Here is a 27,154-nt window from a genome sequence, read left to right on the forward strand (position 1 = left end):
CATTTGACCTATATAACCGCTGTGTCCTTCCACCCCCTGGGGTTGGTCCTAGCAGGCAGCGTGGCCAGGAGCCCTCACTCGCTCTAAGTCCAATTAGGAACGTCGCGTCAAGTGTCGATCGAGGGTACCGTGGATTCGACGGATTTTACGGAAACGACTCAGTGCAATTACCGGGGCGGGTTCGGGCATGTGCCGAAAGGAGTTATCATCTTCCGTGACGACTGGGGGGGGTCCCATCTCCACCTGGGAGGTTTTGGGAGCGAGCTTGGCTCCTTTAGCTGTCCATCTGAACCTCCGCAGCGAACGGCGTCTCTCTAGTCTCAACCAAGCTTTATAAGAGGGCAATAGTCCCCCTGGAGACGGCTCAGAATGCGACCTCCATGCGATGGTCCCAATGGTTCTAGCGCTAGAGGAAAACCCTAGAAACGCCACCGAAGCTTGTTATTGGCATGAAAATCCCTATCGGCCGGTTGATAGTGACTACTGCTGCTGGCTGGGGCCTCGGTTGGGGGTACTGGACCATCGTGAGCTATGTTGAGGGCATCAGACAACTACAAGCGGTGATGGTTTCGATTTCTCGGCATCAGAATCACTCGCTGCCTTAGAAAAAGAGGCTATCTCAGTAGCTGTCTTGGCAAAGGGTCAGGGTTCACGTCGTTTCGTACTTTTTGCCTTTTTGACTTTTTCTCATTTATTTTCTTTGTTCGTTGACCTTGTCTAGTGTGTGGGCTTATGCAAAATAAGACCAGAATAATATAGAATAATAGTAATCCTCCTGCCAGGCCCACGTGGGGCGACCAATGCCAGTCGGAAGCCGGCAAGCGAGTCAGAAAGTGGCTCCGGGTTTCATCCTCGGCCATGGAAGAAAATGCGAGAAACCCAGCTGGGACGGAGTACGGAGTACTTTTTTACTTTTGCTACTTTTTACTTCATGGGACCTGTCCCTGGTTCCAGACTTTTTTTTCATCACGTCTTGCTTGGTTCCTTGTTTTGATCCTCGTATCGGGCCACGAGTGAATAAGAATAACATTGACAAGAAACTCTGTTGACAATGTCGGAAAGCTACATTGCCCGTGTTGCGCTTGGCTGTGGTGGCGATAAACGGGCGCAGGTAGAAAAATCTCCGCCTCCGGCCACGTTTCTGAGTGGCACACAAGGTGGCACTTGTTGTGCGCTATCGCAGGCACCAACGATGATGGTTTCTAAATAGCTCCTGTGCTCGTTGATCTACAAATTGCAATCCTGTCCTTATCGCAACCACTATCGGGTTGGGTCGGTTCATGGTGCGGAGTCCCGGTAAGAGAAAAAGGGATGATTAGGGTGATCACCTCGCGACGCGCCACGGTTACAAGGCGGGAGGATAAAGAAGCTTCGAACCTTTCGAAGCACGGTCTGCCTTCGGCTTGCCTCTTTAAGAAGGAGGATCAATCTAAGCTGGTGGAGATTGGATCTCCAGGGGGGGGGGATGACAAGAGTCAGACACGGCCCTGGATCCATGGTTACGGATTCCGCGGGCCGGACTAGATACGGAGGACTTGCCGTATGCCGTAGATTCGTGGAAAACACGATGATCCTTTTCTGTGCGTCAGGTTGCGCGCTTTTTAGTCCTTCTAAAATCTTCGCTAGTTCTGAGTCTGTTCACGGTGACACTGTTCTTCAGCCCTATCACTCGTGGAGCGCGCAGCTGGAAAAGAAAACCGCGCAGTAACATCCACCTGGTCCCATTGTAGTGGTCCAACACTCCTCTCTCGACAAATGGAATTGTTGACATTGGCTGCAATCTGTGTGGACGCTACTCGGTTAATTGCATGTCCTGTGTAATGAGTTCAGTAGTATAACTTGATTGGGTGTGCCGAGTCAGTGTCCTATAGCAATGGCGCGGCACAGCGAAGAGATTTAAACTCTCGTCTGAGATTCCCGAACCGACGCGAGGCGGGGGTGGTTATGAGAGTTTTGAAAAAAGCACAAAAAGTGTACCAGAGCTCAATAGCCTTTTCTGTTTCCCCAATGCCTTTGTTCGAATGACTGGCAGGCAGTGGAGTGAAATTCTTGCGTGACTAGTACTATGGTGGCGTTCTTTAGGCTGGCCAGTTGAGAGACAAGTTACAACATCGGGGGGTCACCTCCCTTTCGGAATGTCGCCCCGCCTTGCCCATAAAAGATCGCCTCAATTACCAAGTCCTTGGGAGGCCTGGGGGATCCTATCACATGTGCTCTATTGCCGTCGACCACCCCTTATACGTAGTACTAGTCCCTGGGGTACTGGTTAGTGTCCCTCCCAGGCAGAAGTTTGGGAGGCGGCGTCCCGAGTAATTGGTTGGGACTTCTTCCACCATGGCAACAAGAGCCTAGTTAAAATTGCAAAAACAAAGCCAAAGCAAGCATAAGGGCCACCCCCGTCGACATCTATGAATAGCTCCATCCTACGCCTTGTGCCTCAGACTCCAGGGAGCTCAGGGGCTTCATTTAGTCAGCGGGTTCGTATTTCCCCTCACGCCTCCTCATTTCCCCTCACCTCCCCTCTTATGCCAAGAGCAAAACATCCGGTGGGAACGGCAGGATTCAATATATTTGATCCTTTTCATACTCTTATTTTGACCGTTGAAAGCATTGCGTGGTGCACGAGCCCTTCGTGCGCAAGCTAGGCAGGCCTCCTGGCAATTCGACTGCTGCTTTCAGACCATCGATGCATCGAATAAATTAGCGAACGTTGAACTAAATAACATGCCATGAGGGGGTTTGGCCCTGTTGGCTCGTGCTCGTTCCCGAGCTAGGCGTGCTGGAGACTGATTGTGGTGCGATTGATTTGACAATGCAAATCACATCTCGCACTGGCAGAACTGGGATGACGCGTCTGAGTCAATCCAAGCAAAAGGCGCACATTGGCACTGCTTGGCCACCTTTCCTCTCCCCATGTTTTTTCCTTCGCTGGCAGAGAGAACTGAAATCTCTCAATCGCTCGCAGCGTCGCCGAGACTAGCAAACATACTTGCTTCCGGATAATGCTCAACATTCATCCCAATATCCCATTGACTAATAGGAAACTCAATGTGCCATCCTCGCAATTCTTCCGACACCGTTGCTACTAGCTACTCCCAGAAGGTGTTAATTGTGTATGGGTTGTTTAGCTGGCTAGTGCATATATGCGCGCTAGCTGTTCCCTGGAAATCAGCTCAATTCTGGCTATGCTCGCAGTTTCCGTCCACATTGATCATCGATCCTCACCGCGGTGTGTACACTCAAAAATCGGCCAAGCCAGAAGAACGATACGGTGATGATCCGACCGAGTGGATTTCATGAACTACTCTTCATAACTGTGCTGGTGTCTGCCTAGGGGTGGGGTAGCACGGAGAGGGAAGCTCTCCTGTTCCTGGCCCCTTTACCCCTTTAGTCTCTTCTGTGCTGTCGATCATGAGTACGGTGTTCTATTTCTACTGATAGCTAAGAATGAAATGATGCACAGCGTATTCTCCTTCTGTCATCGTCGACCGGCCTGCACAGCAATTCTCTTCGGCGACCCACTATCCTCTTTGTGAGTTTCCTAAATGGGTATACAATCACTGTTTCATGGCGCATCCTGCAGCGGGGAGAGTCTATCTCCGCTCGGTATCAATGCTGTCCGGTCCGATGCGGCTACGTTATCTCTGGGTGCATTTATGGGAAATTTTTGGGTTACGTAGGAGATCGTGCTCGGTCGCGAGCAGCCGATTCTATTGCTGTGTATCCGATAGTTACTTGTAGGGTTGCATTCGATCAATTTCGACTACATAACAGTCTGTACTCGCGGATGCCTACTACTAGCGCTGCTGCGATCATGCATGTCGGACAGGGCTAGATATCGCTCGACGAGGGCATCCATCTGGGGCTGGGTTACTTCAATTCACTTCTGGTACCAAAAAGCATACCACAAAGGGCTCCCAAAATATATACATTCGGTTCATCCAGGTCAATGGCCTAGTCAATCGATCGTCGAACCATTACACACTAAACTGTCAATCATTGAGATCAACGCTATGTCTTAGAATATGCATATATTATTTCGTAATAGGACACTCAACTCGTAGCATCAGGCATTGTCTGTAGCATGTGAATGCGACAAGCTTCAACTTCCCTACGCGCAGTGGATTGTGAAGAGCTCCTATAGCCAAAGCAGCCAGCATCTTTCAAGCAACAGGCAAGATGGCCGAGCGGTCTAAGGCGCTAGGGTCAGGCTATCTGATCACACATGTTCTTCGGAGCATTCCTAGTCTCGAAAGGGGCGTGGGTTCGAATCCCACTCTTGTCATATCTTTTTGCATTTTCTTTTTGCTCCATCCGATATACAACCACCTCACCCGATACAGAATAAACTGATGCAATGATTCAATTGTTTCTAATGGTTTAGAGTGTTCCTTCACCCAATGCCTAGCGCTGTGTCACTTCCCACTCTACCATCACGGATCGATCCAGTTCTCCCGCTCATAAGAATTCCAACAATTGTCCCAAGACAATCTATAGCGTAAACCAGTCTGGACATATAACCCTACAGATATCAACAAAACTTGAAAGTAAATCAATTCCGATGAAACTAAAACCATCCGAGCTCAGTAGCCGGGATCTTCTTCTCAACCCACAACCACCCAAATCTTACACACTGCTCACCAAAGCTAAACACAGTCTGGCCAAACCTACATCCCACCGCAGTCATGGTTGTGTCATCGTGGCGACCGTCCGGATTCAAATATAAGAGGAGTTAAACAACAAGTATTGTCTCCCAACAATGACAACCAATCCTGGTCCAAAGATACATACGTCATATTCTGACATCCGAACCATCAACCATGCCGAACTCAAGTCTAAGTTACGGAAATGGCATGTCATCCGGAGCTAAGTGAGCCACACCCTATCCCTATCACCGGATCAATTGTCAATATACTGATCTCGAGGTACTGATAGGTCCCGGAATACCGCCTTCCTAACCATGTTCGCGGTTATCTCCGGCGCCTTGCTCACATTTCGGATGCAGTCGCCAAGCAAGGAGCAGAGGTTCTCCCCTGAGGGAGACCAGCAGGCTATTGATGGGGAGAATAAGCTTGGACGTTCGATGTTCGTTTCGGACGGGGATCGGGAGGCTGTTAGGGGCGGGAAGCCTGGAGAACCGAAGGTTGGTCGGGCGCCGCATGAGGGGTTGGGTGGGCGGTGATGGTTGTATATGAATGTGTGGGTTGCATGAGGGGGGGGCTTTGTCATGCATGGGCATGTTGCATAACGTTGTTGTTTCTTCGTTGGGCATGAGAAGTAGGGCATGTGAAATAGGTCTGGTACCTTGTACTTGTACATTGCGTTTGTTCTGGTGATGCATAGAAGTTTAATTTTCTTGGATTTATTAAACGCAGGCTCATTATTCTATGCTGGTTCTCCGTGAGTCCTTAGGAGGTTCTCAACTAGGATTCCTTCTCCGCGGCATCCTCCTTCAGCACCCGGGCTGATACTAGTGGACTCTCGTCCAAGATCCGCGTGAAGTCATGAGCGTCGACACAGGCCTGACGCGAGTTGAGCACGCTGGGCTCAGCGCGCCTGAAGACGTCGTTCTCGTAGACGTCCAATGCATCTCGCAGTGCTTGTGTCGACAAGGATCTGTTTGGACGAGGGGTTAGTATCTAGTAGTACGTCCCACGAAGCGCTGATACTCACCCTAGCGAACGCATATCCACACGTCTAGTTAAGTCCAGTACATCAACGATGGCATTATTGGCCCCTTCTCCGCGGTCTAGATACCACTGTTAGCATGCAATCCTCCCACCCAGCACAGCACAGCATTGTATGAACATACACATAGTCATCGTATGCGCCGAATCACCCATCAGCACAACTCTAGGATGCGAGCGATTCTGCAGCGGTCGGAACATCCAGTCTGCGATGCGGATTGACCGTGCCTCTGTGTCCTCGGGTAACCCGTAGACCAGGGTCCTGAAAGGCTCCGCCCAGTTCGAGGCCAAGGATTTCATCAGGGCGATTCGCTCCCTGTTGTCGCTGGGGACTGCGATGTCCTTGGAATCTGCCCATGATATTATTATCTGGCATTCGTATTTGTCCTTGCTGCTTTCTGCGAAGTTGTTGGGGTTGTCGAGGACTAGTTCGAAAATCAAAAGTTAGCTGCTGTGTACATGCTGGTTGGTGTAGGAGGGTGGTATATGCATACTGCTGAAAAACAGAAAGACGTTGGATTCAGGATGCGAGCCCTGAAAAATGAACGGATCAATATCCGCGGCGCCGGCCATCTCCTCTGCTGTATATAGAGTAGCTGCGCCGAGGATCTGCACCGGCAGTGGATTCATCTCATGGCTGTCCGGGTACAAGATCTCGCGGGTGGGAGATCGCGATCCATCGCAGCCGATCAAGAGGCATCCTGTGTAGGAGGTGCCGTCTGCGAAATGTGCGGTGACAGTGTCGGCGGAGGACTCGATGTTTTGGAGAGTTTTGTTCCACTACAGTTCTGGTCAGAGGGCCCGAAAATGATGGATGATTTCATTCCATCCCATCTTACTAGGCAGTCAAAGAGGGTCTTACCTGAACATCAAGCCCCGTGGCCACCAGCTGCCTCAGTCGAACCCGACTGACCCGAATTCGCTCCGCAGCGGGGACACTGTACAACGCTGATCCTGTTTTGAGATCAAAGAATGAAAAGCGACCGGTGTCACCGCGGGCAGCAGCAGCCTTGTTAACATATGCCTCTGGGAGGCGTTGCACAAGGTCGTCCGGCAGGAGTTCCCGCAGTGCAGGGAGCGCCCAATGGAGCGTCAACCCCCAACCCCCGCTTCGTGCATCGATAGCGGCATCGCGCTCGAAGATCTTGTAAGGGACACCGATTTTCTGGAGGTGCTGGGCCAGAAGGAGGCCACTGATGCCTGCACCGACGATGAGAACGGGAAGATCAGCCATGATGGGGGCAGCGAGGAGGCACGGATGTTCGGTTCCACGGGAACACGGGCTCATCCCTTGACCCTTTTACCTGAAGACGCATCGCTGTAATACTGCTGTAATCAAGGACCGGTTGGAATCGGACGGTGACTTATGTGGCAGGTGCGCAGGAATTGGATTGGTGGAACCGTTATCGTATGGGAATGTGCCAATGGGAAGAGAATGTGAGGCGTTGTTGAGATGGGGTCAGGCCGGCAAAACCATACTAATTGGGTGGCCTTAGGGCTTGATGGTGCTAAGGCTCGTGTTTGTCTCTGAATAATTTATGCTTATCCTTTGCAGTTAGATTGGGAGAGGTGCTCGATGAAATTGATGCGCATTCACTGATCACTAAGGGTTGCTTCTGGAAAGCATCATTACCTTGAATATGCAAGGAGTCAGAGACTCGTATCTGCGCTGCTGAGGACAACGAACAATGTTGGTAAAGTTGAAGACCAGTAGCTAGGATACAGCACGCCATTAGGCAATGGAAACCTCTGCCAACCTTAATCTAATCAAAATTAAACCGTAATAACGACGCAATAAAGTTACATTGGATGTCTCGTGCCAGTCTAATGCGTGAGGTGAAACAAGGCCGGCCCTAAAAGATCCTTAACAGCACTAAGAATGTTAGGCCGGCATCGCGTGGGGGACGGCGTCGTGCTTGAGACCTTAGCGCCGGTCTCTAGCCCTACCACCGCGGTCCCTTCTCCGGTGTCAATCTGTCACAGTCCGTCCGCAGTGGATCATATTCCATTCTGATAGTGGTGTCAAATCTCTAGTAGCTAAATGGCACACCGGCCAGACACTAATGTCCAGTTACTGGTTCGATTAGGCGGCCGCATTACCCATTTCTCACCAACAGGCCAGCTGGCGTGTGCGGAACACAGCTCGGTGGCCGCCCGGGGATGACTTCCCGAGTGGACCACCATTAAGGTTTCACGGGACGCACAGGATTCCTCCTGGATGGAGCTGGGCTTGATGGCCGGGAAGATCCCGTCGGGGGCGGTTGGTCTGGCCTGCTCTGCTCGACTCCATTGGCTTGTCTCTGTTACATCGGCCCAGTATGATCCCGGTCTGGTTTGATCCTGAGAAGCGTAAGCACTATTAATCCCATAGTGCTAAGCACCTACTAAGATTCCTGCATTGCACTATTCAGGAATCGCCGGAAAGCTGCGCTTGATAGGACGAGAAGAAGAGGGAGACCCAGTGAGTGATTAATATACATAATGAAAGTTTAAGAGATTGGTTTTCACGGAATGGCGCCATCAGTCGATGGCAAGAGTACGGGCATCACTCTCTGGCCTCTGTTGTTGGCCTCTTTTCTAGCGACACGCGCAGCTCCACCGTCATATGAATGCCTCCCTCGTCGATTCCCCCACTCTCGAGGATAAGCTCTTCGCTGGGCGTGCGTTTGGGTTGCGGCGCCGCCGAAGTTGTCGACCGTAACTGCGAGCGCGGATCTTTCGACCAGGTTTGCAAAGCATAACTACGGCTATCGTACCCTTTTCGACCACTGTACGATCGGAAATCGCGCACCGCACCTTTCAGCAGAGGCGCGAGAAAGGGAACACAAGTTACAATGTTCTAATTTAATTGGTCAGTGGCTCGGTGCATCACTCTGTTCTCTCTCTCGTGGAAACTCACCCCGACGTTGAACTCGATTGTGCCCCACAGTACCAACATGGTCGAGTTCCCATCGCCATAAGCCACCCGATTGATTTGTGTGAGGCGGAGGATCGAGCAGATCGTGGTGAACAGCCCCAGAAGAAACAGACAAACCACTCCTGCCTTTTGTGCTGTCTTGATATTCAGCTGGAGCAATAACGGAATGGGAAGGATAATGATGGTGATGTCGCAAATGATAGTGAAGATGGCTAATCCATAAAATGTCGGCCCTGCTGGAAGACAGGACCCTGAGATGTTGGGATTCCAGGCGCGCTCAACCTTTTGATCGTCTTATCAGCAATTTAGCCCTGCGACTGGGGAAAATCTCTCTCTCACCGGCTGGCAGTCGAATATCAGAACTAACGTTCCCGCAAGATGACCAAGTGTCGAGATGGTTATCACGGCCCATATAAGGATTCGGTAGTAATTCTTGGACGTTCCGGAAATCAATCGCAAATAGTTGAGGCAAAGGGAAGCTTTAAACCCAGCGATTCCGAGTTGATAGAATGGGCGACCGGCATAATTGAGCTGTTGGTGGTTATCAATACTCTGTCTCGATCGGTTCAGGCACAGCGCATACCTTTGTGTAATCCGGAAGGTCTGCCTTGGGGCGCAGCGACAAGGGCAATCCAAGACCATATCTGCTTTCTATTGATCCTTAGCAGTTGTTGTGTACTGAAAGCTTGTTGGACTCACGAGCGATGCACAGTGCGCTGTATATGATACTGAAGGCCTGACACTAGTTAGCGGTCGGATCGTCTACTACCAAAGGCAACCCACCATAGTCACCAGCATCACAAAGTCGGACGCTTCCAATCGGCGGGCATTAAACCGAATCGCTAGGCGCAGGCAGACAGTGATCACCATCAACAAGGTCAAGCCCAGACATACCCCTAAAATCAGGCGGTATTGCGACTCAGCCTCCACTTCAGGCGAGGCATGGTGCACCCAGCCCATACTGGCAGTAAATGTAGAATATCAAGGAGAAAGAGAGAGGAGGCATGAGGAAGAGAGGATATTTGCGTAGTGATTGTGCAAGTCGTGATGTGCGCTGGCTGGAGGGAGTTTTTCGATCCTGGGCTTCGCAGGATCATGCTGAAGCCCTACAACAAGGGGTAAAATCTTGTCCTTAGAGCTGAAGGAGGGTTCGGAATCATGATCCTTCAGCAATTAACTTCGGTCATGCCGAGAAAACCGTACTCAATGATATGAATCCTGGTGGGTTCGCAATCAAAATCCTTCGGCGACCAGAAGAATCCGGGCAGAATCGCGCGCACTAAAATCTCGAGCCCTGGTCTAGCGTAGACTTTAGAGCATTTGCAAACTTCTGCAAGATGAAGTGGCCAGGCAGTTATCTTGACAAATATATTATAACTACTGGAACCCAATGGTATCCCTGCGGCCAATCCGGTTGCACTTCCCGTAGTTTTTTGCCTGCAGGATCCTGCATGTAACCTCCCATCCCAGCATTCCTTTCTCTGACTACTTCTAATTCTTCGATTATTTTCCCGCAACCCCCCTTGTCTTTTCTCTTTGCTTTTGTCTCTATTCTGTCCTTTAGCGACAGATTATAGATATAACATGGAGGAGAAGTTGCCGGGTGCTTTTTCACAGGCTCTGCCTGTGGATCGCACCGACGATGCTGTGGAATACCTTCAGGGCCATGCGGCCGGCCCCGACAGCTCTCAGATCGATCTGCGGGCTTTGCGTCGAAAGATTGACTGGCATTTGATACCTTTCATGTTCTCCTGCTATGTGCTGCAATTTCTGGACAAGGTCATGCTTAACGTAAGTCGTCGCAAGCTTCCAGCCAACACACCCCTCATTGACGCAAGGGGGGACACAGTATGCTGCCGTCATGGGAATGAAAACGGAACTCCACCTCGCGGGGAATGAGTACACCAACACCGCAACGTGGTTCTTCTTGGCCTATCTGATCGCCGAGGCTCCTAATAGTATGTCCGTTTACCTCAACAAACATAAGTACCGTGCTAATATCTATTCACTATCAGTCTACTGCCTCCAGAAAGTCCCCGCCGCCAAGTGGCTCGGTGCGAATGTCGCCCTCTGGGGAGTTGCTGCTGCTGCCTCCGCAGGCGCCAAAAATTATGCGACCCTCCTGACTGCCCGTGTCTTCTTGGGTATCTTCGAGGCCACGATTGGACCGTCTCTGATGCTCATCAGCAGTCAATACTATACAAAAAGTGAGCAGGCACCTCGTTTCACTTTATGGTATAATGGCTTGGGTGTGGCCCAGATCATTGGTGGTCTAGTATCCTTTGGCTTCCAGCATGTTCACCACGGGGCCACCCTTGCCGGATGGCGCATCATGTTCCTGGTCATTGGCTTGGCCACTGTGCTGATTGGTGTCCTTACTCTACTCTTCATTCCCGACACCCCAATGAAGGCCAAGTGGCTGTCTGAGGAAGAAAAGGTGGCTCTCCTGCAGCACGTCAGTGTCAACCAGACGGGAGTGTGGAGTAGCACCATCAACCTTAAGCAGATATGGGAAGCTGTGCTTGACATCCAGCTCTGGCTGTTGGTCTTGATCACCATTCTCGTAAGATTGACTCTAGTCCACCTCTATCACTTCCAGGCTAACCCTGCCAGATCTCTGTCTCTAGCGGTGTCGTAACCACCTACTCCGCCACTCTCATCTCCGGATTTGGATACTCCGGTCCCATCTCCGCCCTTCTCAACATGCCCTCCGGCATTGTCAGTATCTTCTTCACCCTCCTGGTTGGCTTTGGTATCCGCAGAACCTCCCACCGCTGGGCGTGGAACGCTTTCTGCACAATCCCAGGCATTATCGGCGGCGGTCTCCTCTCATTCCTCCCCAAGAGCAACAAAGCCGGTGTTCTCATCGGTATCTACCTGGTCAATGCCATTGTTGCCACCCTTCCAATCCTGTACCAGTGGACCATGGCCAACTGTGCCGGTCACACGAAGCGTGCTTTCAGCAGTGCTCTGATCGCCGGTTCCTTCTCGGTCGGAAACATCATCGGGCCTCAAACCTTCCAGGCCCGTGATGCCCCTGAATACCGTCCGGCGAAGATTGCGGTGCTGGCCACCCAGGCTGCGGCAGCTGTCATGTCTGTCGTGCTGTTCGCATATTATGTATGGGAGAACCGGAGACGGGATAGCCGGTATGGTAAGGTGGAGGATTCGATGGTGGATGAGGCCAAGTGGGCTGGCTTGACTGATAAGGAGAACACGAGGTTTCGGTATGTGTATTGATTGTTGGGGGTGCTCAGTATTCCAGCCACTGTGTATATAGGTTACGCTACTATCATCTATCTTTATGAAGAGTATCAGTGTTCTTGGGCATGCGGGTTTGATTTCCCACAAGTCTACCATTGCCGGTCATAGTCTGGTTCGCGTCGATTATGCGTACAACTTGTTTCTCTTGACCAAGAAAACTCGCTTTCCGGGCCTTCATCTTCTTAAAGACGGGTATGTCTTGATATACGAACTATACATCTAAGATAATTAGAGAATAGTGATTCAGCATCATGTAATGCACTCGACTCGATACCTCGAAGATGACACAGGAATAATGACACATAAAACCAATACAGGAAGCACACTCCTATTGGGACCAGATAGTGTGTTTTAGCAAGCAACAGATAGTTGCGGCTTACTTCTTCGCAGGTGCAGGAGAGGCCTTTTCCCAGGGGTCATTTTCGCCAGCGAGGTAGCCGGGGATATTAGCCTGCGCAATTTTGTGGTCGTATCCCCCCTCTCTGCCAGCACGGGATGGAAAAGACTTGAAGGAACCGCTCAGGTGTACATGCAGTGTTCCAACACGCACACCCCCCTGTGTCTTCAATCCTACAGTGATCACTTGCTCCGGGTCGCTCCTGTCCTTGGAGGAGACATGGGCTTTTGCCCCCCTACAAGATATCTTAGTTTGAGAGCGACAATGAGATAATAGGGGTACTAGGTCGCTTACTAAATATCCGCAAAAATGATTCTGGGATCCTAGAGGAGTCGTTAGCGAGGTGGTTTGTATTCCTTCTGCTTAATACACTTACTGCTCGCTCAACCGCCTCGCAGACCATTTGCGTCGAGTTCTGTCCAACGGTTGCCATTAGCACCATTCAAGCTCCTCACTTGGGCGAGCTCAGCGCCAATATGCTGGATGGCGGCTGCGGAAGATGTTTGGAAAGTTCTGATAATATTGCGGCTCATTGTCGATATTGGGGGCTGGAAGGGATGTTGAGGTAAGCGTCAGATTCTTTCAAGGTTGATGGTAACAAATATCTAGGGTTGTAACTGAAGATTTTCGATGACATGTCCACAGCTCAGGACATCTGCGAGGATCTTATATGCTGGAGTCTGTTTGCCAACCCCGAACAGTTTGGACCAGGTTCGGCCAGGGTGAAGCAGCCTCGCGTACATGGACGCAAGATCAAAGACAAGGACTCGAGGCTCCACCGCCCCTTTCTTCAATGATAGCCACTCGATACTGCATCACGGTAAGAAGGCTAAGTATAGTTTTTTGATTCCCTTTGTATCGATTGGTGTTGAGGGAGACCTCAGAAAGCTGCGCAGCGGTTAGATCTATACTGTGTACTGATTGGACAACCTGATAGTACGCAGGCGCCCGCCTTGTTCACGATGGAGTGTAGCGTTCATTCAGCCTTGCTCCGTGCAGCGATGCACTTTCCAGTACTCCTTATGATTGGCTTCCAGACACTAATCCGCGGTTGATCAGGCTGTCAGATAGTAGCAGTAGCTAGCTTGGGTCACGACGTCCTGCTGTTAGCTGAAGCCTGAGGAGACATTGGGCAGTGGCCAGCCAATTGATTTCTGGACTGAACAACTCATAATCAGTATAGACGCTCTACTCCCAGGCTATGAGCGCTTCAAAGCCAAGCAGTACGAGCCGCCTCGTCCCGATCAGTTTCCTAAAACGGCAAACCGCCCCTTCCCAATACGCACTAGTACTATTGAGGAATAGTGCGGAAGAACATCCTCGGAATGGATCTCTCTGGATCTCACGCGCTTCCACTCATCCCATCATTTACGTATCACACTCTATTAGCCGCCCACTTCTCGGCTCCATCTGGTGAGCTCCCCGCGCGCTCATCATGATAAATCAAGCCGTACGGTACGCTCGCCGGCTAGGCATACTGCTTCCCACCCGCCCAAAACCACTTCCACTTTCTCACCCGCCCCCCTATATCCCACGCATCTGCCCTTCACGGGGCGCTATACGCGCACCATATCGGACAATCATGTCATCGGCAGAGTGGACTGCATCTTTGCGAGATTTCTCTTCCACGGATCCCCCTACCTTTGAGCCCTCTGTAGAAATCGAGGAGGAAACTCTTCCAACCTACCAGCCGGAAAAGTACTACCCTGTGCAACAGGGAGAGGTGCTCGGTAACAGGTATCAGGTACTTGCCAAGCTCGGTTATGGAGTGACATCAACTGTCTGGTTAGGTCGCGACCTTTGGTACGTCTGAAAGGCCTCCACCATGGCCACGCTGCCCCTAACAAAAATGAGATCTCAGTGACTCCAAGTATGTGGTGCTCAAGATATATGTCACTGGTCAAAAAAAGAACCATGAGCTGGAGATCTACAACCGCATAAATTCTGTAGAAGTTGAGCATCCAGGGAGCGATCTCGTTCGCAGGCTCTTTGATCATTTCACCATCACCGGGCCCCACGGCCCTCATGTTTGTCTCGTTCATGAACCCATGGGCATGAGTGCAGATACACTCCTGCAAAAATACATCCCTGGAAAAACAATGACTCTGGACGAGATGAAGTCTTGTATCAGGCAGCTACTGATCGTTCTGGACTTTCTGCACTCTGCTGCTCATATAGTGCACACCGGTAAAAACTCCTACTTCTACGATCCTAACTGTTAAACTAATCCAAGAAAAGATCTTCAGTTGAAGAACTTGCTTCTCCCTATCCCAGATATCAAGACACTCGAGGATCTCGAAGAGCGGGAAGTCAATGATCCATCACCTAGAAAGGTGCTCAAAGACAGAACGATATACCTATCTACTGTCTACAACCCCGGGGGGAGTGGCCTACCTCTACTAAGTGATTTCGGCGAAGCCCGCTTTGGCGATGTTGAAAACAGCGACGACATTATGCCGAATATGTACAGAGCGCCTGAAGTTGTTTTGAAAGAGAGCTGGGACTACAAGGTCGATATATGGAATGTTGCTATGGTGGTAATATACCCCCTCGGAATTATTCTATACCCTATCTCCATGCTAAATTTTTTACTATAGGCATGGGACATCGTAAGTCCTCGTCACATGTTCGACGGCAGAAACGCAGATGGCATATTCGATGACCGAGTACACCTTGCGGAGATGATAGCGCTCATGGGACCTCCTCCGGCTAGCTTCCGCGAGCGGTGCAAACTGGCTTATGTCTTCTGGGATGAACAGGGTAAGACCAAATATTTTTACAAGTCAAGTCCAATCTAACTAGACATCTCTAGGCAATTGGAAGGACTTGGCGCCGATTCCGGATATCTCTCTGGAAAGTTTAGGTGCCGACATTCCAGGGGAGAATAAAGAGGGGTTCTTCCGGTGGCTTCGGAAGGCCTTGCAGTGGAATGCAGAGGATCGACCGACTGCGACAGAGTTCTTGTTCGATGAGTGGCTGATGGAGGGGCTCAGACGGCCGAATACCGAAGAGTCGAAGTCATAAGGCGGGTGCATCTGCTTGTTGGTGATTGGTAAAACATCTCCTTGCTTAGAACTGCATGGATAGGATATCCCTATCTAGATACTACTGTAACATTATATCCAATGGCCTTAACTGGCCTTGAACGAAATATACTCTTCACTCAGCCAATATACAACAGCCCTAGCCACCACTGTCTCAGCCCACCCACCACGACACCATCTCCACCAGCACCTCCTCTTAATATTGCATATTCCCCAAATCCTCCGCATTACTCTTCTCCCAAGGATACCTCTCCTCCAACGACCGAAGCAACTCCAAATGCTTCGCACTCCTCGGCCGAATAGACACATTAAACGGCGCTGGGTGACTGATGACTCCCGGGAGAAACTCCGGCTGAATATCCTCAACTTTCCCATCCTTCACTGGCTTTGAGATCTCAAAGACAGCGAGGGCTTGGGCGATGGTGAAATACACATTTACGTCAGCTAGAGTCTTTCCCGGACAGACACGACGACCGAATCCGAACACAAGGAAGTGGGGATCTCGCTCTGACTTTGGGCCTAGGAATCGTTCGGGTTTAAATGTCATCGGGTCGTGGTAGGCGGCTGGGTCGTGGGTGAATCCCCTGTATGCGTTTCAAGGGTGTTAGTTGGTGGTAGAGTCTTACGGATCAGAAAGGATAATGGGGAGAACTGACCATATATTGGCAAGGATTGACGATCCCTTGGGAATGAAGTATCCCTCGCAGACATCATCCTCGGTCGAGGTGTGTGCAACGTTCATAGGTACGACTGGATGCCATCGGAGCGTCTCTTTGACTAAGGCGTTGATGTAAGGTAGTTGTTCCCGGTCTCCGTACTGCGGCAGTCGGTCTGTTCCGATCACGGTGTCAATTTCTTGCTGTGCCTTGCGCTGCGCTTCAGGGAAGAGAGCCATTGCGAGGAAGAAGCTGGCTATGGAGGAGACAGTCTGTTGATTGAATAGTAAGTACGGCATTGATCGGGAGCAAGCCAGGACGGAGGGTTCTTACCGTATCAGCTCCCCCGGCGTAGAGCGATCCAGCAGACCACTTGACAGTATTCTCTTCTTCGGATCCGGGCTCGAAAGCACTGCTCTCGAGAAGGTTGGAGAGAAAAGACGGTACGAAGCGGCCAGTTCGCATCTGTTCCTTCACGAATGCATATGGGATATCGCTGAATGCTGTGACATTCTTTCGATAGCGTTGTGCGATCTTCATGAACTCTGTACCTGGGAACCAGGTTGGAAGATACTTCACTGATCAACTAGTCAGTCTGGTTTGTTTCTGCATAGCTGCGGGCTATGGCTTACGGGGTGGGAAAAAGTCCACTGCCCATGTGGCTGGAAGCATGGCCATCGAGAAATCCTCCATGGCCTTGTCGGCCAGATCAACCAACGGGTCTTGATCATGCGGTTCGATGGTATACCCGTATCCTACTTTTAGGATAATTGCGCCCGCCTCTCTGGTGATTTTGGTTCAGTCTTAGGGGTTAATACCGATGTATGGTAAGGGGTAACTCACTTGCGTATATGCTGCATCAACTTGTCCGGCGCATCCAGTACCCTCAGTAGAAACCTACCCACCTCCGCTATCTGGATCTCATTGAATCGAGCGACCGAATTGTTGGATCCGATCTCCCTATGCAGGTTCTTGCGCGTTGCTCGGATGCGCTGAGACTGCTTCACCGCTCCGAGGACGTTGTTCCAGCCCGCCCTGTACAATTCATCAATTGATCTGCAATATTGATAAGGTAGGTCTTGTTGTCTCACATCTCTGCAAAGTGTTGCTGTGGACGCGAGGAGTGGATCGACGATCGTGACTCGAGTAGTTCCACCGCTAGTCGGGCATCGTTCAAGACGATGATGGTTTGGCCCATGATGCTGAGGGAACTGATTGGGCCTGGTGGCAGTCAGACATGCAGCCCTTCGTTTCAGAGTTACTTGCGTGCTTGATCGTACCATAGCGATCCTTGTGCTTCAGCCAGTGCTGCCAATCTTGCTGACTTGGATCGGGCAAATCCCAGAGATTACCCACAATAGGCTTTCGTCGGGGACCGGGAGGTAGAGGCGGATGCTTGCTCTTGCGAGTGAAAAATGAGATGAAGATGTATACGCTCGTAAGGGCGACGAAGGCGCCCGTCCACAACGTTACTGGCATGGTGGCGATAGGGGGATCGAACATAATAGCATCGAGGAGAACAGTGGGCTAGCTGGGCGAGATCCCGACTGTTTTATATTGTAGGGTAGCTGAAGGAGGGGTCGTGCCGGTATTGCATAATTAATATATTTCTTATTGGTCTCTGCATTATCGCATCCACATCTGATCAGAGATGCTGCATGGATGGTGCATTAGTGCAACTGCTCAGCTCTCGGGTATGCATTGTGGTTGGTGTGACCTGGACAAGCGGCCTCCGATCAAGGTTGCAGAACGCCATCATGATTCTGCTACGGTCGCTTTTGCAATTACAAGCGTGGGACCTTGTGATTGCCTGGTGCTTCTTGGTGGCTGACTCTTTTCTCGGGATTGTTTGTCGCTGATGCTTACCTGCTTCCCCGCAGTTGTAAGGATATCTGACTGTACAGGTCCAGGTTCTCGTAGACTCTTGCACGTAACTGGAACTTCGGTTCTCTTGAATGCGCTTGGAATGCATTGTTTGTGGAATTAAGTGCCTTGTAGTCGTACAGTATTTGTCGAAACTGGATCAAATGCTGGTCGAGTCGCCAGCTCTTTTTATGTTTGGAGAGAACCTCTGTCTGATGATCGAGGGTTAAGCAATATTGTTGGTTTTCACTTTGGCTAACCCTGAGCAAACCAGCACGTCCGAGGAATATATTTCCGATGATGACTTGTCTACCTGAACAATGCCATTCATCATAAACCACGTTCAACCGTCCCTCACCAATTGATGAAAAAATCCCCAGATATCCACTTTCTGATCAGGCATCTAATACTAAGAATGCTATGACCACCAACCGCCCTCCAGGTGGATTGTCAACACCACAACCACCTGTCACCTCGATTCCTTCGATCTATGGTAAGTCTCATATTATATAGCGAATGTAGACCCTTGTCTTTCAACAAATGGGGCTGTGGTTTAGTGGTATAATATTCCCTTAGCATGGGAGAGGTCCGGGGTTCGATTCCCCGCAGCTCCATTTTTTGTGTTTTTCTTTTGGTGGTGGTTGTTGTCTTTGGCCATTGCAGTATCCACTCCTCCCGAGATGGAGACTGAGATTGGCACTATCCGAGACTCAACCCATCCCATTACTTACTAGGCGAACATGCTACCCCTTCCTTGTACTCACCCTATTATTAAGGATCTTAAAACGTATGCCACAGTTGTCTGGCTAAAGTAGGTCAGACCAGTATGAGTTTCCAACAGATTAGAGTAACCCTTGCAATGTTAGCCTACCTGAAGCCCTTGTAGTCACTATGTGGACAACGAAAGGCACATTCTATTCCAAGTCATTCAGCCCTAAGCTAGTGCCAGTGTCCCACCTCTAAGCTGCCCGCAATACCGTGACGATATATAGTACTTATGTATAACATAATAACCATCATGCCTGCCTAGGTCGACATGAAAAACTCCCCGCATCATTGACATCCCCATGCCCATCATACACCAACGTCGCCGGATACCGACACAACTCCCTCGTCACCTCCGTCCCATCCGCCCTGACAGCCGCCGCACTCAGCCGATCAGGCGGATTCCCTTCCTCCACCCAGCGCACCAATGCACCCAACGGATCAACCGGTCTCGGCCCATACCCGGCCGAGCAGTGTCCCAGTCCCGGCGCAAGGAACACTCGATAGAACTCATCCGCATCGCCACCGTTCTTCCTATCAACCCTATCCCAAAACGCATTCGTCCACGACGCTGGGATCAGCTCATCCGCTAACCCGTGCCAGGTCAACAGCTTCCCCCCTGCGCGACGAAAATCAGAGAGAGTGAAATCATCCGAGCCGAAAATGCCGTTGTAGCCGTCCAGCGTGAGACGGTAGACAGTGTCGAAGTCATCGAGATTCATATCGAATACATTGTAGTCCGGATCCCGAAAGACAAAATTCTTGATCCATCCGATGATGGGGAAGAAGGGGACTGGTCTGACGATCGATCCGTTGATGACTTCGGTGTTTGCCGTTCTGCGGAATGAGGCGCCCGGTGGGAGTCCTGTCCAGAGGTTGGGGTGATCTGGAAGTTCGGGACCTTGCAGGATTTGCTTGACGAGGGTGGCGTGCTGGGCTGTAATGGTCACTGGAGAATCTGAGCCCATCTCCGGACATGGTACCGTTTGACCGACAAGTGTTTCGGGATCGAATGGGCAGCTCTGTGGGTTGTAATCTGATATTAACCCGTCCGTGGCTCCATCGAGTGGATCACATGTGTCGATGATTGCTTTTAGGAATGCGTCAAAGACGCACTGCGGCGGCGCTGCGGACTGGAACATATGCACCGGCGGCCAGGACATATATCCGATTAAACGTGGGAAATTGAGGGCCGGTGCACCGGCGAGAATTCCGTCAAAGAGACTCGGATACTTTGCTGCGGCGAAGTATCCCTGTCTGCCGCCGGTGGAGCAGCCGCTCCAGTAGGAGTACTTTGGCGGAGATCCGTAGAAGCGCTCGGTAAGGGTCTTCCCGATGATAGTCATGTCATAGATGGAGCGATGGGCGAAGTTCTCTAGCAGAGCGGTGTTGATGGAGCCGTCGGGGCGCAGAGCCCAGGCCCCCGTCTGGGGATTATCTGGGGATTACTGGTTCCATTCAAGGTGAGACCTCCATCTGTTGCAGCTGTAGCGTAGCCCTGGCTGACTGGGCGAGCTGAGGCCAGGCCGATGATGCCGGCTGCGAGGCCGCCGCCACCAGTAGCCTGGAAACGGCCATTCCAGCTGGCGAGGGGGAGCCAGACAGAGACAGCGACAGTGTCATTTTCACCGGGGTGAGTCAGGATGATGGAAACGTTGCAGAAGTCGAGGTCGTGTACATCTGCGAGACTGTATGGCGGAGAGGCTTGCTACGCTGTAGTTATGGACCTCTTGGCGGGTCATGGATATGATCTCAATACCGGGAATATGCGGCAGTGTTAGACTGCTGCAGGGTTGTTGTTTGGGTCGCCAAAAGTAGGCGAGCCATGCTATAAAAAAGTTGGTGAGGTAGACTAGCATGATGGGAGAGGATGAGATTCCCTTTGCGGGGTTGAGGTAAGGGATTGTGGGTTGGAGGGGATGGAGTATATTCTTATAAGCTCGGTAACTCCGGCTCATTTCTAAGCGCCCGAACCCTTTCTCATGCAGGCTGAGATGGGGGTTCCGCAAGACGCATGTAAGCATCAAGGACCATCCAATAGAAGTGGTTCTTCGTTATTTCTTTGCAGGGCCATTCGGTGTCTTTATCCACCCCTTACTGAAACCTCACGCGTGCTTTTTATTTCGTTACATTTTCTAGTCTAGTTGACTTTATGCTTGTTCATTTCGGGGAGATTTATTATTTCAGAATGCCTATATAGGCAGGGTAAACGGCTTTCTTGGTCGTTATTTGGGAGGAGGATCGTCGGTGGAGATAGTACTAGTATGGATGACCAGGAAGATAGTCGGTGGGCCCAGTAGTCAGCAAACCGGATGTGTGTTGGTAGAACTGCATACATATCCGTAAGTTGGACTATAATTTGTTGCGAATCTTACTGTAGCCATGCAGCCTACGTGCCCTACCTACTTTTTCCCTGTGGAGGATCTTGAGGATCGAGGTGAACATTAGATATAGTCAGATACTCGATACAGTTAGCCTTACACCTGTTGCTCCGTTGCCTTGAGATAATTTATCATCGTCAGCTAAGGATAATCCAGTTCATATTCTTATACCAAATTAAGCCCGCCAAGTAGCATGCCAGCTATGCAGGTGCGTCAGCTAAGATCATATCCCCTAATACCGGGCCGACAAAGTATGAAACAAATCCCGAGACCTTGCTCAACGCCATAATCCGCTCCAGATGCCCTCGCTAAGCTAATATATGCGCCATATCATAAAACCAAATTCTAAAACAAGAGCCAGACTACCGCATGTTGACATGGAACAGATACTTCTGCTGGATCTGCGCCACATCATACACGATGTACTCATTGTACATCAGCCCCCTCGAGTTAGCATTAGTGGTTGGCACCTGCACATCGGGCATCAACACCCCCTTCAGATCTTCATTGACACAGCCAGCGTCTTTCCATCCTCCAGGGATCGAGCGACCGCGACCTAGGGTAGCAATTTTGGCCTGCCCTTTCGCTTCGGTGCCCGCGTTGTAGCTTGCCGTGTCCAGCTCATACATGGGATTGCCGACCTCAACGTCACAAAGGAGGAGTAGCCCCCGGTTTCCACTCCCCCAAGAGCAGCAGTAATTCGCTGACTTGGTCGACATGTCCGCAAAGTAGACACCTTTGCCGAACATGTACCCGCTGACGGGGGCCTCGGGCGGTGCAATACGTAGACCCTGGCTGAGGATACCACCGAAATTGGTGCTGCGGGAACCATGCCACAGGAGACGGCGACAGGAGTTCTTGATATTGGAGTACTGGGATGATTGGAACCGGTCTTTCTCGCCTTGGCGCTCGATGCGAAAGATGTTTATGACCTGTTACGGTCAGCTTGGTTCATTAAAAGAGGTAACATCAGATGCGAACCTTGTATTGAATGCCATGAGTGTGGCCGCGAGACTGGTTGAGGTAGTTGGCCAGCTCAATAAATTCGGTTGATTTGTGTTCCACTGCCTAGAGTTAGTACTAGTCAAAGGAACAAGACTCCACGGATAAGACGTACATGGTGTCATCTCTTGCATATTCAAGCCCTGAAACTGACGGTCGAGAGGGTGAACTGTATCAGTGTTCTTGGCCTCTTTCATGATGTTGTTCGCAACTTCCATGTCTGTCAATGCCTCCAGCAATTCGATCTCTCTCTTGAGTAATGTATCGGTGCTCAACACTGGGGGCCTGTTGCGTCCGAACGCATGGGGGATCACGGTAAAGTATAGGTTGCTGAGATGCTCCACCGCGGCAGAAAAGCTAGTATCATATCTTGTACTCGCCAGGGCAGGTGTGGCAATAAGCTCTGATAGATCCTTCAGTGCCTGAAAACCGTTCTGGAGAGTGCGCTTGCTCAGTTTTCCCAAAGGCAACTTCTGAGCGTCGTAGGACATGGAAGCCATGGTGGACTGAAAAAGATCCTTGTTGAAGATGAATGACACGAGGTCTTGGATAGGTGGTGATAAGGTGCATTTCACTTCCTCTACCTTGGGCTTGGTGGTTTTCTTCGCGACGACTTTGTCTTCATCCTCGTCTTCGTCTTCTGTGTCGTCCTCGTAGTTCTTTTCAATGAAGGTATATTTACCCTTCTTTGGTGGATCCAAGCGTTTCTCCCAGGTCAAGCCGGACTTGTCCTTGAACTTCTTCTTGAACTCATACTCTGCCTCATCCAAGTTGCCATTACCCAGAATAGCATTTTGTCCATGTTCGCCCACCCGGCCCCAGTGGGTCCAAGTTTTGAACTCGTTGTTTCTGTGGAGAAGCTGAATGCGGTAGAATTTGTTGTTATTGTTAGTCGCACTCGTCTGATTAAGTGTCGCATCCCAGATGAGGCCAGTGGGATCAATGTATACGGTGTGAGTCACTATTCATGGTTAGATTTTCCTCCAACTTGATCAAGAGTTGGTGCCTATTACCTCGAAGAGGACATGTTTCGTCAACAGGGACGTTGATTCCTTTGGTGCCAACCGTCTGTGCATCCTTGAGCTTCTTCGTACTTCCATCCTCATTGATTCCCAGAGCCTCTTCTAAGGTACGCTTCTTTGGACTTTCCGGTTCATCATCTTTCTTGACGTCGGAGCCCATCAGGAATTTCTTCTCATCCAACTTCTTTCCTTCACTGTCTGACTCGATAAGCCAGTCCAGGGAGACAATGTTGCAGGTGTAGACCTTGCGAGCCTGCGTGTCTACAATCTGTCAGGAGAAGGGGTACAGACAGGGCTCGGCTTGTACTCACATTTCACACTCTTATTGTCCACTTCCCTCTGGGTGGTCACTAGATGGGTGCAATCTTCTGTTACCGCTGAGCTGAATGTTCCCCCATGACGCTGAACGATAGTCTTTAGTTGTGCTGTTGTAAGAGTGGAGTCAGTATATGACTTCTGGCGGTGATGTCAGTCATGCTCACCTTGTGTATAGCTGCGAAAGGACCCAGCAACGGCTATGACCGAGCCCTTGAAAGCTTGGCCGGTCATGGTGATGAGTAGAATGTAAAATGTGAGTTGTGAGGAAGGATGAAATTGGGAGAGAGAGAGGAAAGAGATTCAGTGAAATTGAGGCAATAGGAAATAGTGAGAGTAGCGGATAAGAGCAATTATGTCGTCAGATTTTAGTCAGGAGGATCAGAGGCGGAGGGGAGTAGTTCCGGATAGCTGAAGGTACTCGTGATATGATGCTTAGAGAAGAAGTAGAAGAGAGATGGGAGAAACATGATTATATAGAGGTGAGCATGAGGCGGAGATCGAGTGGACGGTGATATTGTTTTGTCTGCAATGCCCCAGCCTGAGGCTCCCGTGGCTGCTGCTGCCTGAGCTCTGGGGGAATTGCCGAGGCAGATGAGATGTGATTGGTCGGAGCTTAGGTGGGCCTCCAGGCACCAGCAGCGCACGTGATTCTGCCTGTGCGGAGGGCTCCTTGGAAGTTTAATTACTTAGTTATCTTCAGGGTCTAATTTATCAGGCAGCAAAGGACTCTCATAATTGTAAGACCAAGCTACAGCTACAATTGTGCGAGATGGGCATGATTCTGCTTGTAGCCATGTTGTATCTCAAATGTTCATATTTGGCAGATGGCTGGAGGAAGATCAGCTAGTATATATACAATGTAAAATTGTGAAAGAACAGAGTTTAAGTACGATAGAAACAAGTAAGACGAAAGAAAAAAAAAAGGGATGTTGCTGAGGATGAAAAGACATCATCACTGATCGAGACGCAAAAAGTAAAGAGAAGTAATCAAGCCAGTCGCCAGTTTTGGCGCTGCTGGGAATCGAACCCAGGTCGAAACGGCGCTGCGGAAAACCACAACGTTTCATGATGACCACTACACTACAGCACCTTGATTACATAAATTTGCTGCTGTTATTGCCTACATAAACGAGAAGAAAATTCAGATGGCGGTAAAAGGAACAAGCAAACAGTCCTGATTGCATCTGCCGCCAACATCTCAACACCGAACGACACAACACTGCTACCAAACATTGTACGGGATACGCGCATCTAATCATTATCAATATTCCGATTATCCACATTAACATTAATGATGTACAGGGTATGAAAAATAGCAATCGCCCAAATAGCTATATGCAAAACTTTTGTTGATTAATGATGCCTTTAGTGCTCCGCGACGCCGTTCTCCTCCACGGGATCCTCCGCATGAGACTCGGCAACCTTATCATAAAACGGCGCGAACTTGCTCCGCTTCCTCAGGTTTTTACCATAGAAATAGAAAGCAACCGGAATAGGCACCAAAATAGACGCCACGCAACCCAGCAGCGTGGCAGCCCATTGGATGCCCATGTTGTTGAACATCTGACGCGAGAAGAGGGGGAAGCTGGCTGCCACTAGGGAACGACAGAAGGTGTTCGCTGCGATAGCCGATGCGGCACTGGAAGATTGATTAGTACAGGGTTCATCGACAAGGGATAAGCCAGGGCAACTTACAACATCAGGTAGGTATCAATCAGATAGTTGAACAGCTGAATGAAGATGATCAACAGACCAAATCCAGTGAACAATCCACTCAGTGTGGGTACAATCCAATGGATACTCTTCGTGAAACCGGTCCAACCGAACCAGAACAGTCCCGCAGCGAAGAGCACACCACCAATCATGACAGGCGGCAAACGCCATTCAGGGACGGGAATGCCCCCATTGGCCTCTAACTTCTTGTTGTACCCCCGACTAGCGAAAACGATATAGGAGGCCGCAATGAGCAAACCGACCACCATGCCGAACAACGTCAATCCACCAACACCAGCAGACATGCCGTACACGCCCTGGAAGACGAGTGTGTAGGCTGTCAGGAAGCAGTACAACAGGCCATAGATGAAACTGAGATAGATCGTCACCGCCAGGATCAATGGCTCGCCAAAGAGAAGCCGAAGGGGACGGGAGAAGTTGTTGACGAGCAACTCCCGCAAGTCAACCTCGATTTCCTCCTGTTTGGCGTGGATGCCCCAGTTCTTTGTACGACGGCGCAGTTCCGAAGCCTTCGAGACCAGGATAATCGGTGGATAGGATTCCTTCAAGAAGAATATGTTCAACACGAAGGCGGCATAGCCCATGAACGCGGGAATGTAGGCGGTCCAGCGCCAACCGAGGTACGATGAGTTGATGAAACCACCGATAAACGGAGCCAGAAGCGGGCCCAGGAACACTGTACTGGAGAACATGGCAATGGCGACACCACGGGTGCGGTTGTTATAGATATCGGAGAAAACGGCAGCCACAACCGCCAGCGGACAACTGCCAAAGACACCGCAGAAGAAGCGACAGATCATGATCGTCTGCAGATCCTTGGCGACGGCGACAGCGGTGTTGAAAATACCGAATCCCAACATAGCTACCACAATGGGTGGCTTCCGTCCCTTCAGCTCGGAGAGGGGTGCCCACACCAAGGGTCCGGACGCATAACCGCAGATATACAATGAACTCGACAGGGTGGCGACTTCGATGCCAACACCGAAAACTCGCGCAACGTTGGTGGTTGAGGAGCTAAAGATAGCCGAATCGAAGGTACTGCAGATACTGGTGAAGGCGAGGATGGCGCTGATGTAAACCCTAGGCGAGTCATAAGTCAGTATTCAGCCGATCAACATGGCTTTTGTGCGCGACAGGGTTGAGTTGACATACTTCGTCCCCAATTTCCAGTTTTGGGGGTATAGAGGATCCTCGGGACCGTCAAACTCGACGACATAGTCTTCTCGATCGGGAAGAGGGGGTGGATAATCCTTGTTGGCGCCCATGCGAGGTAAGGGCGCCCGGGAGGCGCGAGACTTGACGCTTTCACCCACGGTCAACTGATGCTGAAGCCGTTGGGTTTCGATCCTGCTTAGGGCATGGGAAGTGGCTGTGCGATGACGCTCAAGGTCGAGTTCGGTGTTTCGCGAATGAAGAGTGTGCAGCTGGGGGTTGTATTCAATCGAGCTACTGTAGCTGGTCGAGCCAGTGGTGCCTGAAGATGATGGCCTCTCGAGGCCTTCCTCCTTGCTCGCGCCATTAGTATGGGGCCGAGCATCGACCTCCGCCATCTCCAGTTGCTCGTCGATGGGAGACATATTGACAGCCAGCGGGGAGCAGGATCTGGTCTGATCTAGACGACGGGGCCCTGGAGTCAGGGACAACAGGATTTGCTTGCACGCAGAAGGACCGATAGGGACAGACAAAGACTGAGCGATGGGGGTCTAGCCTGAATAATAAACGAAAACAGCTTGCTTGCCTCCACTGGTGTGGCTCCTAGGCCAGCATCCGATTTATCCGTCCTGCACTCGGGAGACCCACCGTGAACGGCTGCCATTCCTCATTGCGATTGCCGATTGAATGATCATCGGGGACATGCCAGGAGGGATACCAGGCGGAAATCTGATTTAACTGGAAGTATATGGCTTCCATGGTATCCGTTGAGTATGATGGTGGCATGTCTCGTTCATGTTCCCAATAGTTGCCAGATTTCTGAGGGGTCGAGTGATCTCTGCCTGAGGCAGCTGAAGCAGAGCCCCTCGAACGCCAAGGCTAAACTCCGCCTCCCTGACGTCACGCGCACGAGTCATTAGTCAGGCCTGCAAATCTTTTTGCAGGATTTGCA

General features: G+C 50.7%; 11 protein-coding genes and 3 non-coding genes across 14 annotated transcripts; 7 read left to right on the plus strand and 7 right to left on the minus strand.

Annotated features, from left to right (window-relative positions):
- The first annotated feature begins 66 nt into the window (after window positions 1-66).
- BO79DRAFT_206383 (uncharacterized protein) lies at window positions 67-836 on the plus strand. Its single transcript, XM_025681959.1, has one exon. The coding sequence runs from the start codon at window positions 450-452 to the stop codon at window positions 603-605; it is 156 nt and encodes a 51-aa protein (XP_025544184.1). The 5' UTR covers window positions 67-449; the 3' UTR covers window positions 606-836.
- Window positions 837-2,941: 2,105 nt separating this feature from the next.
- On the plus strand, window positions 2,942-3,643 carry BO79DRAFT_206384 (uncharacterized protein). The gene has a single exon (XM_025681960.1). It carries the CDS (start codon window positions 3,049-3,051, stop codon window positions 3,298-3,300), a length of 252 nt encoding a protein of 83 aa, XP_025544185.1. The 5' UTR covers window positions 2,942-3,048; the 3' UTR covers window positions 3,301-3,643.
- Window positions 3,644-4,173: 530 nt separating this feature from the next.
- On the plus strand, window positions 4,174-4,285 carry BO79DRAFT_t11. Its single transcript has one exon. It is a non-coding gene; the product is annotated as a tRNA-Leu (tRNA).
- A 449-nt stretch (window positions 4,286-4,734) lies between these two features.
- Window positions 4,735-5,316, plus strand: BO79DRAFT_206385 (uncharacterized protein). The gene has a single exon (XM_025681961.1). The coding sequence runs from the start codon at window positions 4,961-4,963 to the stop codon at window positions 5,180-5,182; it is 222 nt and encodes a 73-aa protein (XP_025544186.1). The 5' UTR covers window positions 4,735-4,960; the 3' UTR covers window positions 5,183-5,316.
- Window positions 5,317-5,337: 21 nt separating this feature from the next.
- On the minus strand, window positions 5,338-6,981 carry BO79DRAFT_242123 (FAD-dependent oxidoreductase). The gene is made up of 5 exons (XM_025685183.1): window positions 6,550-6,981; window positions 6,182-6,467; window positions 5,813-6,112; window positions 5,674-5,749; window positions 5,338-5,616 (listed from the first exon to the last, which is right to left on the minus strand). Exons 1-5 carry the CDS (start codon window positions 6,973-6,975, stop codon window positions 5,424-5,426), a joined length of 1,281 nt encoding a protein of 426 aa, XP_025544187.1. The 5' UTR covers window positions 6,976-6,981; the 3' UTR covers window positions 5,338-5,423.
- A 530-nt stretch (window positions 6,982-7,511) lies between these two features.
- Window positions 7,512-9,812, minus strand: BO79DRAFT_234411 (uncharacterized protein; the record flags this gene model as incomplete). The annotated part of the gene is made up of 8 exons (XM_025684370.1): window positions 9,388-9,812; window positions 9,304-9,340; window positions 9,188-9,255; window positions 8,944-9,135; window positions 8,587-8,886; window positions 8,237-8,526; window positions 7,799-8,043; window positions 7,512-7,630 (listed from the first exon to the last, which is right to left on the minus strand). Exons 1-8 carry the CDS (start codon window positions 9,562-9,564, stop codon window positions 7,512-7,514), a joined length of 1,428 nt encoding a protein of 475 aa, XP_025544188.1. The 5' UTR covers window positions 9,565-9,812.
- A 244-nt stretch (window positions 9,813-10,056) lies between these two features.
- Window positions 10,057-12,060, plus strand: BO79DRAFT_163941 (putative MFS transporter). Its single transcript, XM_025679168.1, has 4 exons — window positions 10,057-10,395; window positions 10,454-10,562; window positions 10,620-11,167; window positions 11,218-12,060. The coding sequence occupies exons 1-4, from the start codon at window positions 10,189-10,191 to the stop codon at window positions 11,842-11,844; spliced, it is 1,491 nt and encodes a 496-aa protein (XP_025544189.1). The 5' UTR covers window positions 10,057-10,188; the 3' UTR covers window positions 11,845-12,060.
- Window positions 12,061-12,244: 184 nt separating this feature from the next.
- BO79DRAFT_284013 (uncharacterized protein) lies at window positions 12,245-12,798 on the minus strand (the record flags this gene model as incomplete). The annotated part of the gene is made up of 2 exons (XM_025688203.1): window positions 12,245-12,588; window positions 12,666-12,798. 2 exons carry the CDS (start codon window positions 12,796-12,798, stop codon window positions 12,245-12,247), a joined length of 477 nt encoding a protein of 158 aa, XP_025544190.1.
- Window positions 12,799-13,654: 856 nt separating this feature from the next.
- On the plus strand, window positions 13,655-15,425 carry BO79DRAFT_284014 (kinase domain protein). The gene is made up of 5 exons (XM_025688204.1): window positions 13,655-14,068; window positions 14,127-14,452; window positions 14,504-14,802; window positions 14,863-15,025; window positions 15,078-15,425. Exons 1-5 carry the CDS (start codon window positions 13,701-13,703, stop codon window positions 15,287-15,289), a joined length of 1,368 nt encoding a protein of 455 aa, XP_025544191.1. The 5' UTR covers window positions 13,655-13,700; the 3' UTR covers window positions 15,290-15,425.
- On the minus strand, window positions 15,426-20,452 carry BO79DRAFT_234414 (cytochrome P450; the record flags this gene model as incomplete). Its single annotated transcript, XM_025684371.1, has 10 exons — window positions 15,426-15,893; window positions 15,966-16,237; window positions 16,299-16,543; window positions 16,598-16,749; window positions 16,809-17,000; window positions 17,057-17,186; window positions 17,246-17,400; window positions 18,909-20,031; window positions 20,064-20,297; window positions 20,353-20,452. The coding sequence occupies 10 exons, from the start codon at window positions 20,450-20,452 to the stop codon at window positions 15,506-15,508; spliced, it is 2,991 nt and encodes a 996-aa protein (XP_025544192.1). The 3' UTR covers window positions 15,426-15,505.
- On the plus strand, window positions 18,371-18,442 carry BO79DRAFT_t12. The gene has a single exon. It is a non-coding gene; the product is annotated as a tRNA-Ala (tRNA).
- Window positions 20,453-21,161: 709 nt separating the features above from the next.
- On the minus strand, window positions 21,162-23,781 carry BO79DRAFT_185706 (putative poly(ADP)-ribose polymerase PARP). Its single transcript, XM_025680418.1, has 6 exons — window positions 23,481-23,781; window positions 23,310-23,423; window positions 22,990-23,259; window positions 22,092-22,937; window positions 21,956-22,038; window positions 21,162-21,906 (listed from the first exon to the last, which is right to left on the minus strand). The coding sequence occupies exons 1-6, from the start codon at window positions 23,545-23,547 to the stop codon at window positions 21,337-21,339; spliced, it is 1,950 nt and encodes a 649-aa protein (XP_025544193.1). The 5' UTR covers window positions 23,548-23,781; the 3' UTR covers window positions 21,162-21,336.
- Window positions 23,782-24,322: 541 nt separating this feature from the next.
- On the minus strand, window positions 24,323-24,406 carry BO79DRAFT_t29. The gene has a single exon. It is a non-coding gene; the product is annotated as a tRNA-His (tRNA).
- Window positions 24,407-24,586: 180 nt separating this feature from the next.
- BO79DRAFT_234416 (MFS transporter) lies at window positions 24,587-26,721 on the minus strand. Its single transcript, XM_025684372.1, has 3 exons — window positions 26,203-26,721; window positions 25,012-26,130; window positions 24,587-24,955 (listed from the first exon to the last, which is right to left on the minus strand). Exons 1-3 carry the CDS (start codon window positions 26,625-26,627, stop codon window positions 24,682-24,684), a joined length of 1,818 nt encoding a protein of 605 aa, XP_025544194.1. The 5' UTR covers window positions 26,628-26,721; the 3' UTR covers window positions 24,587-24,681.
- Window positions 26,722-27,154: the final 433 nt, after the last annotated feature.

Source organism: Aspergillus costaricaensis (genome assembly GCF_003184835.1).
Source record: "Aspergillus costaricaensis CBS 115574 unplaced genomic scaffold BO79scaffold_2, whole genome shotgun sequence".
NCBI lineage: Eukaryota > Fungi > Ascomycota > Eurotiomycetes > Eurotiales > Aspergillaceae > Aspergillus > Aspergillus costaricensis.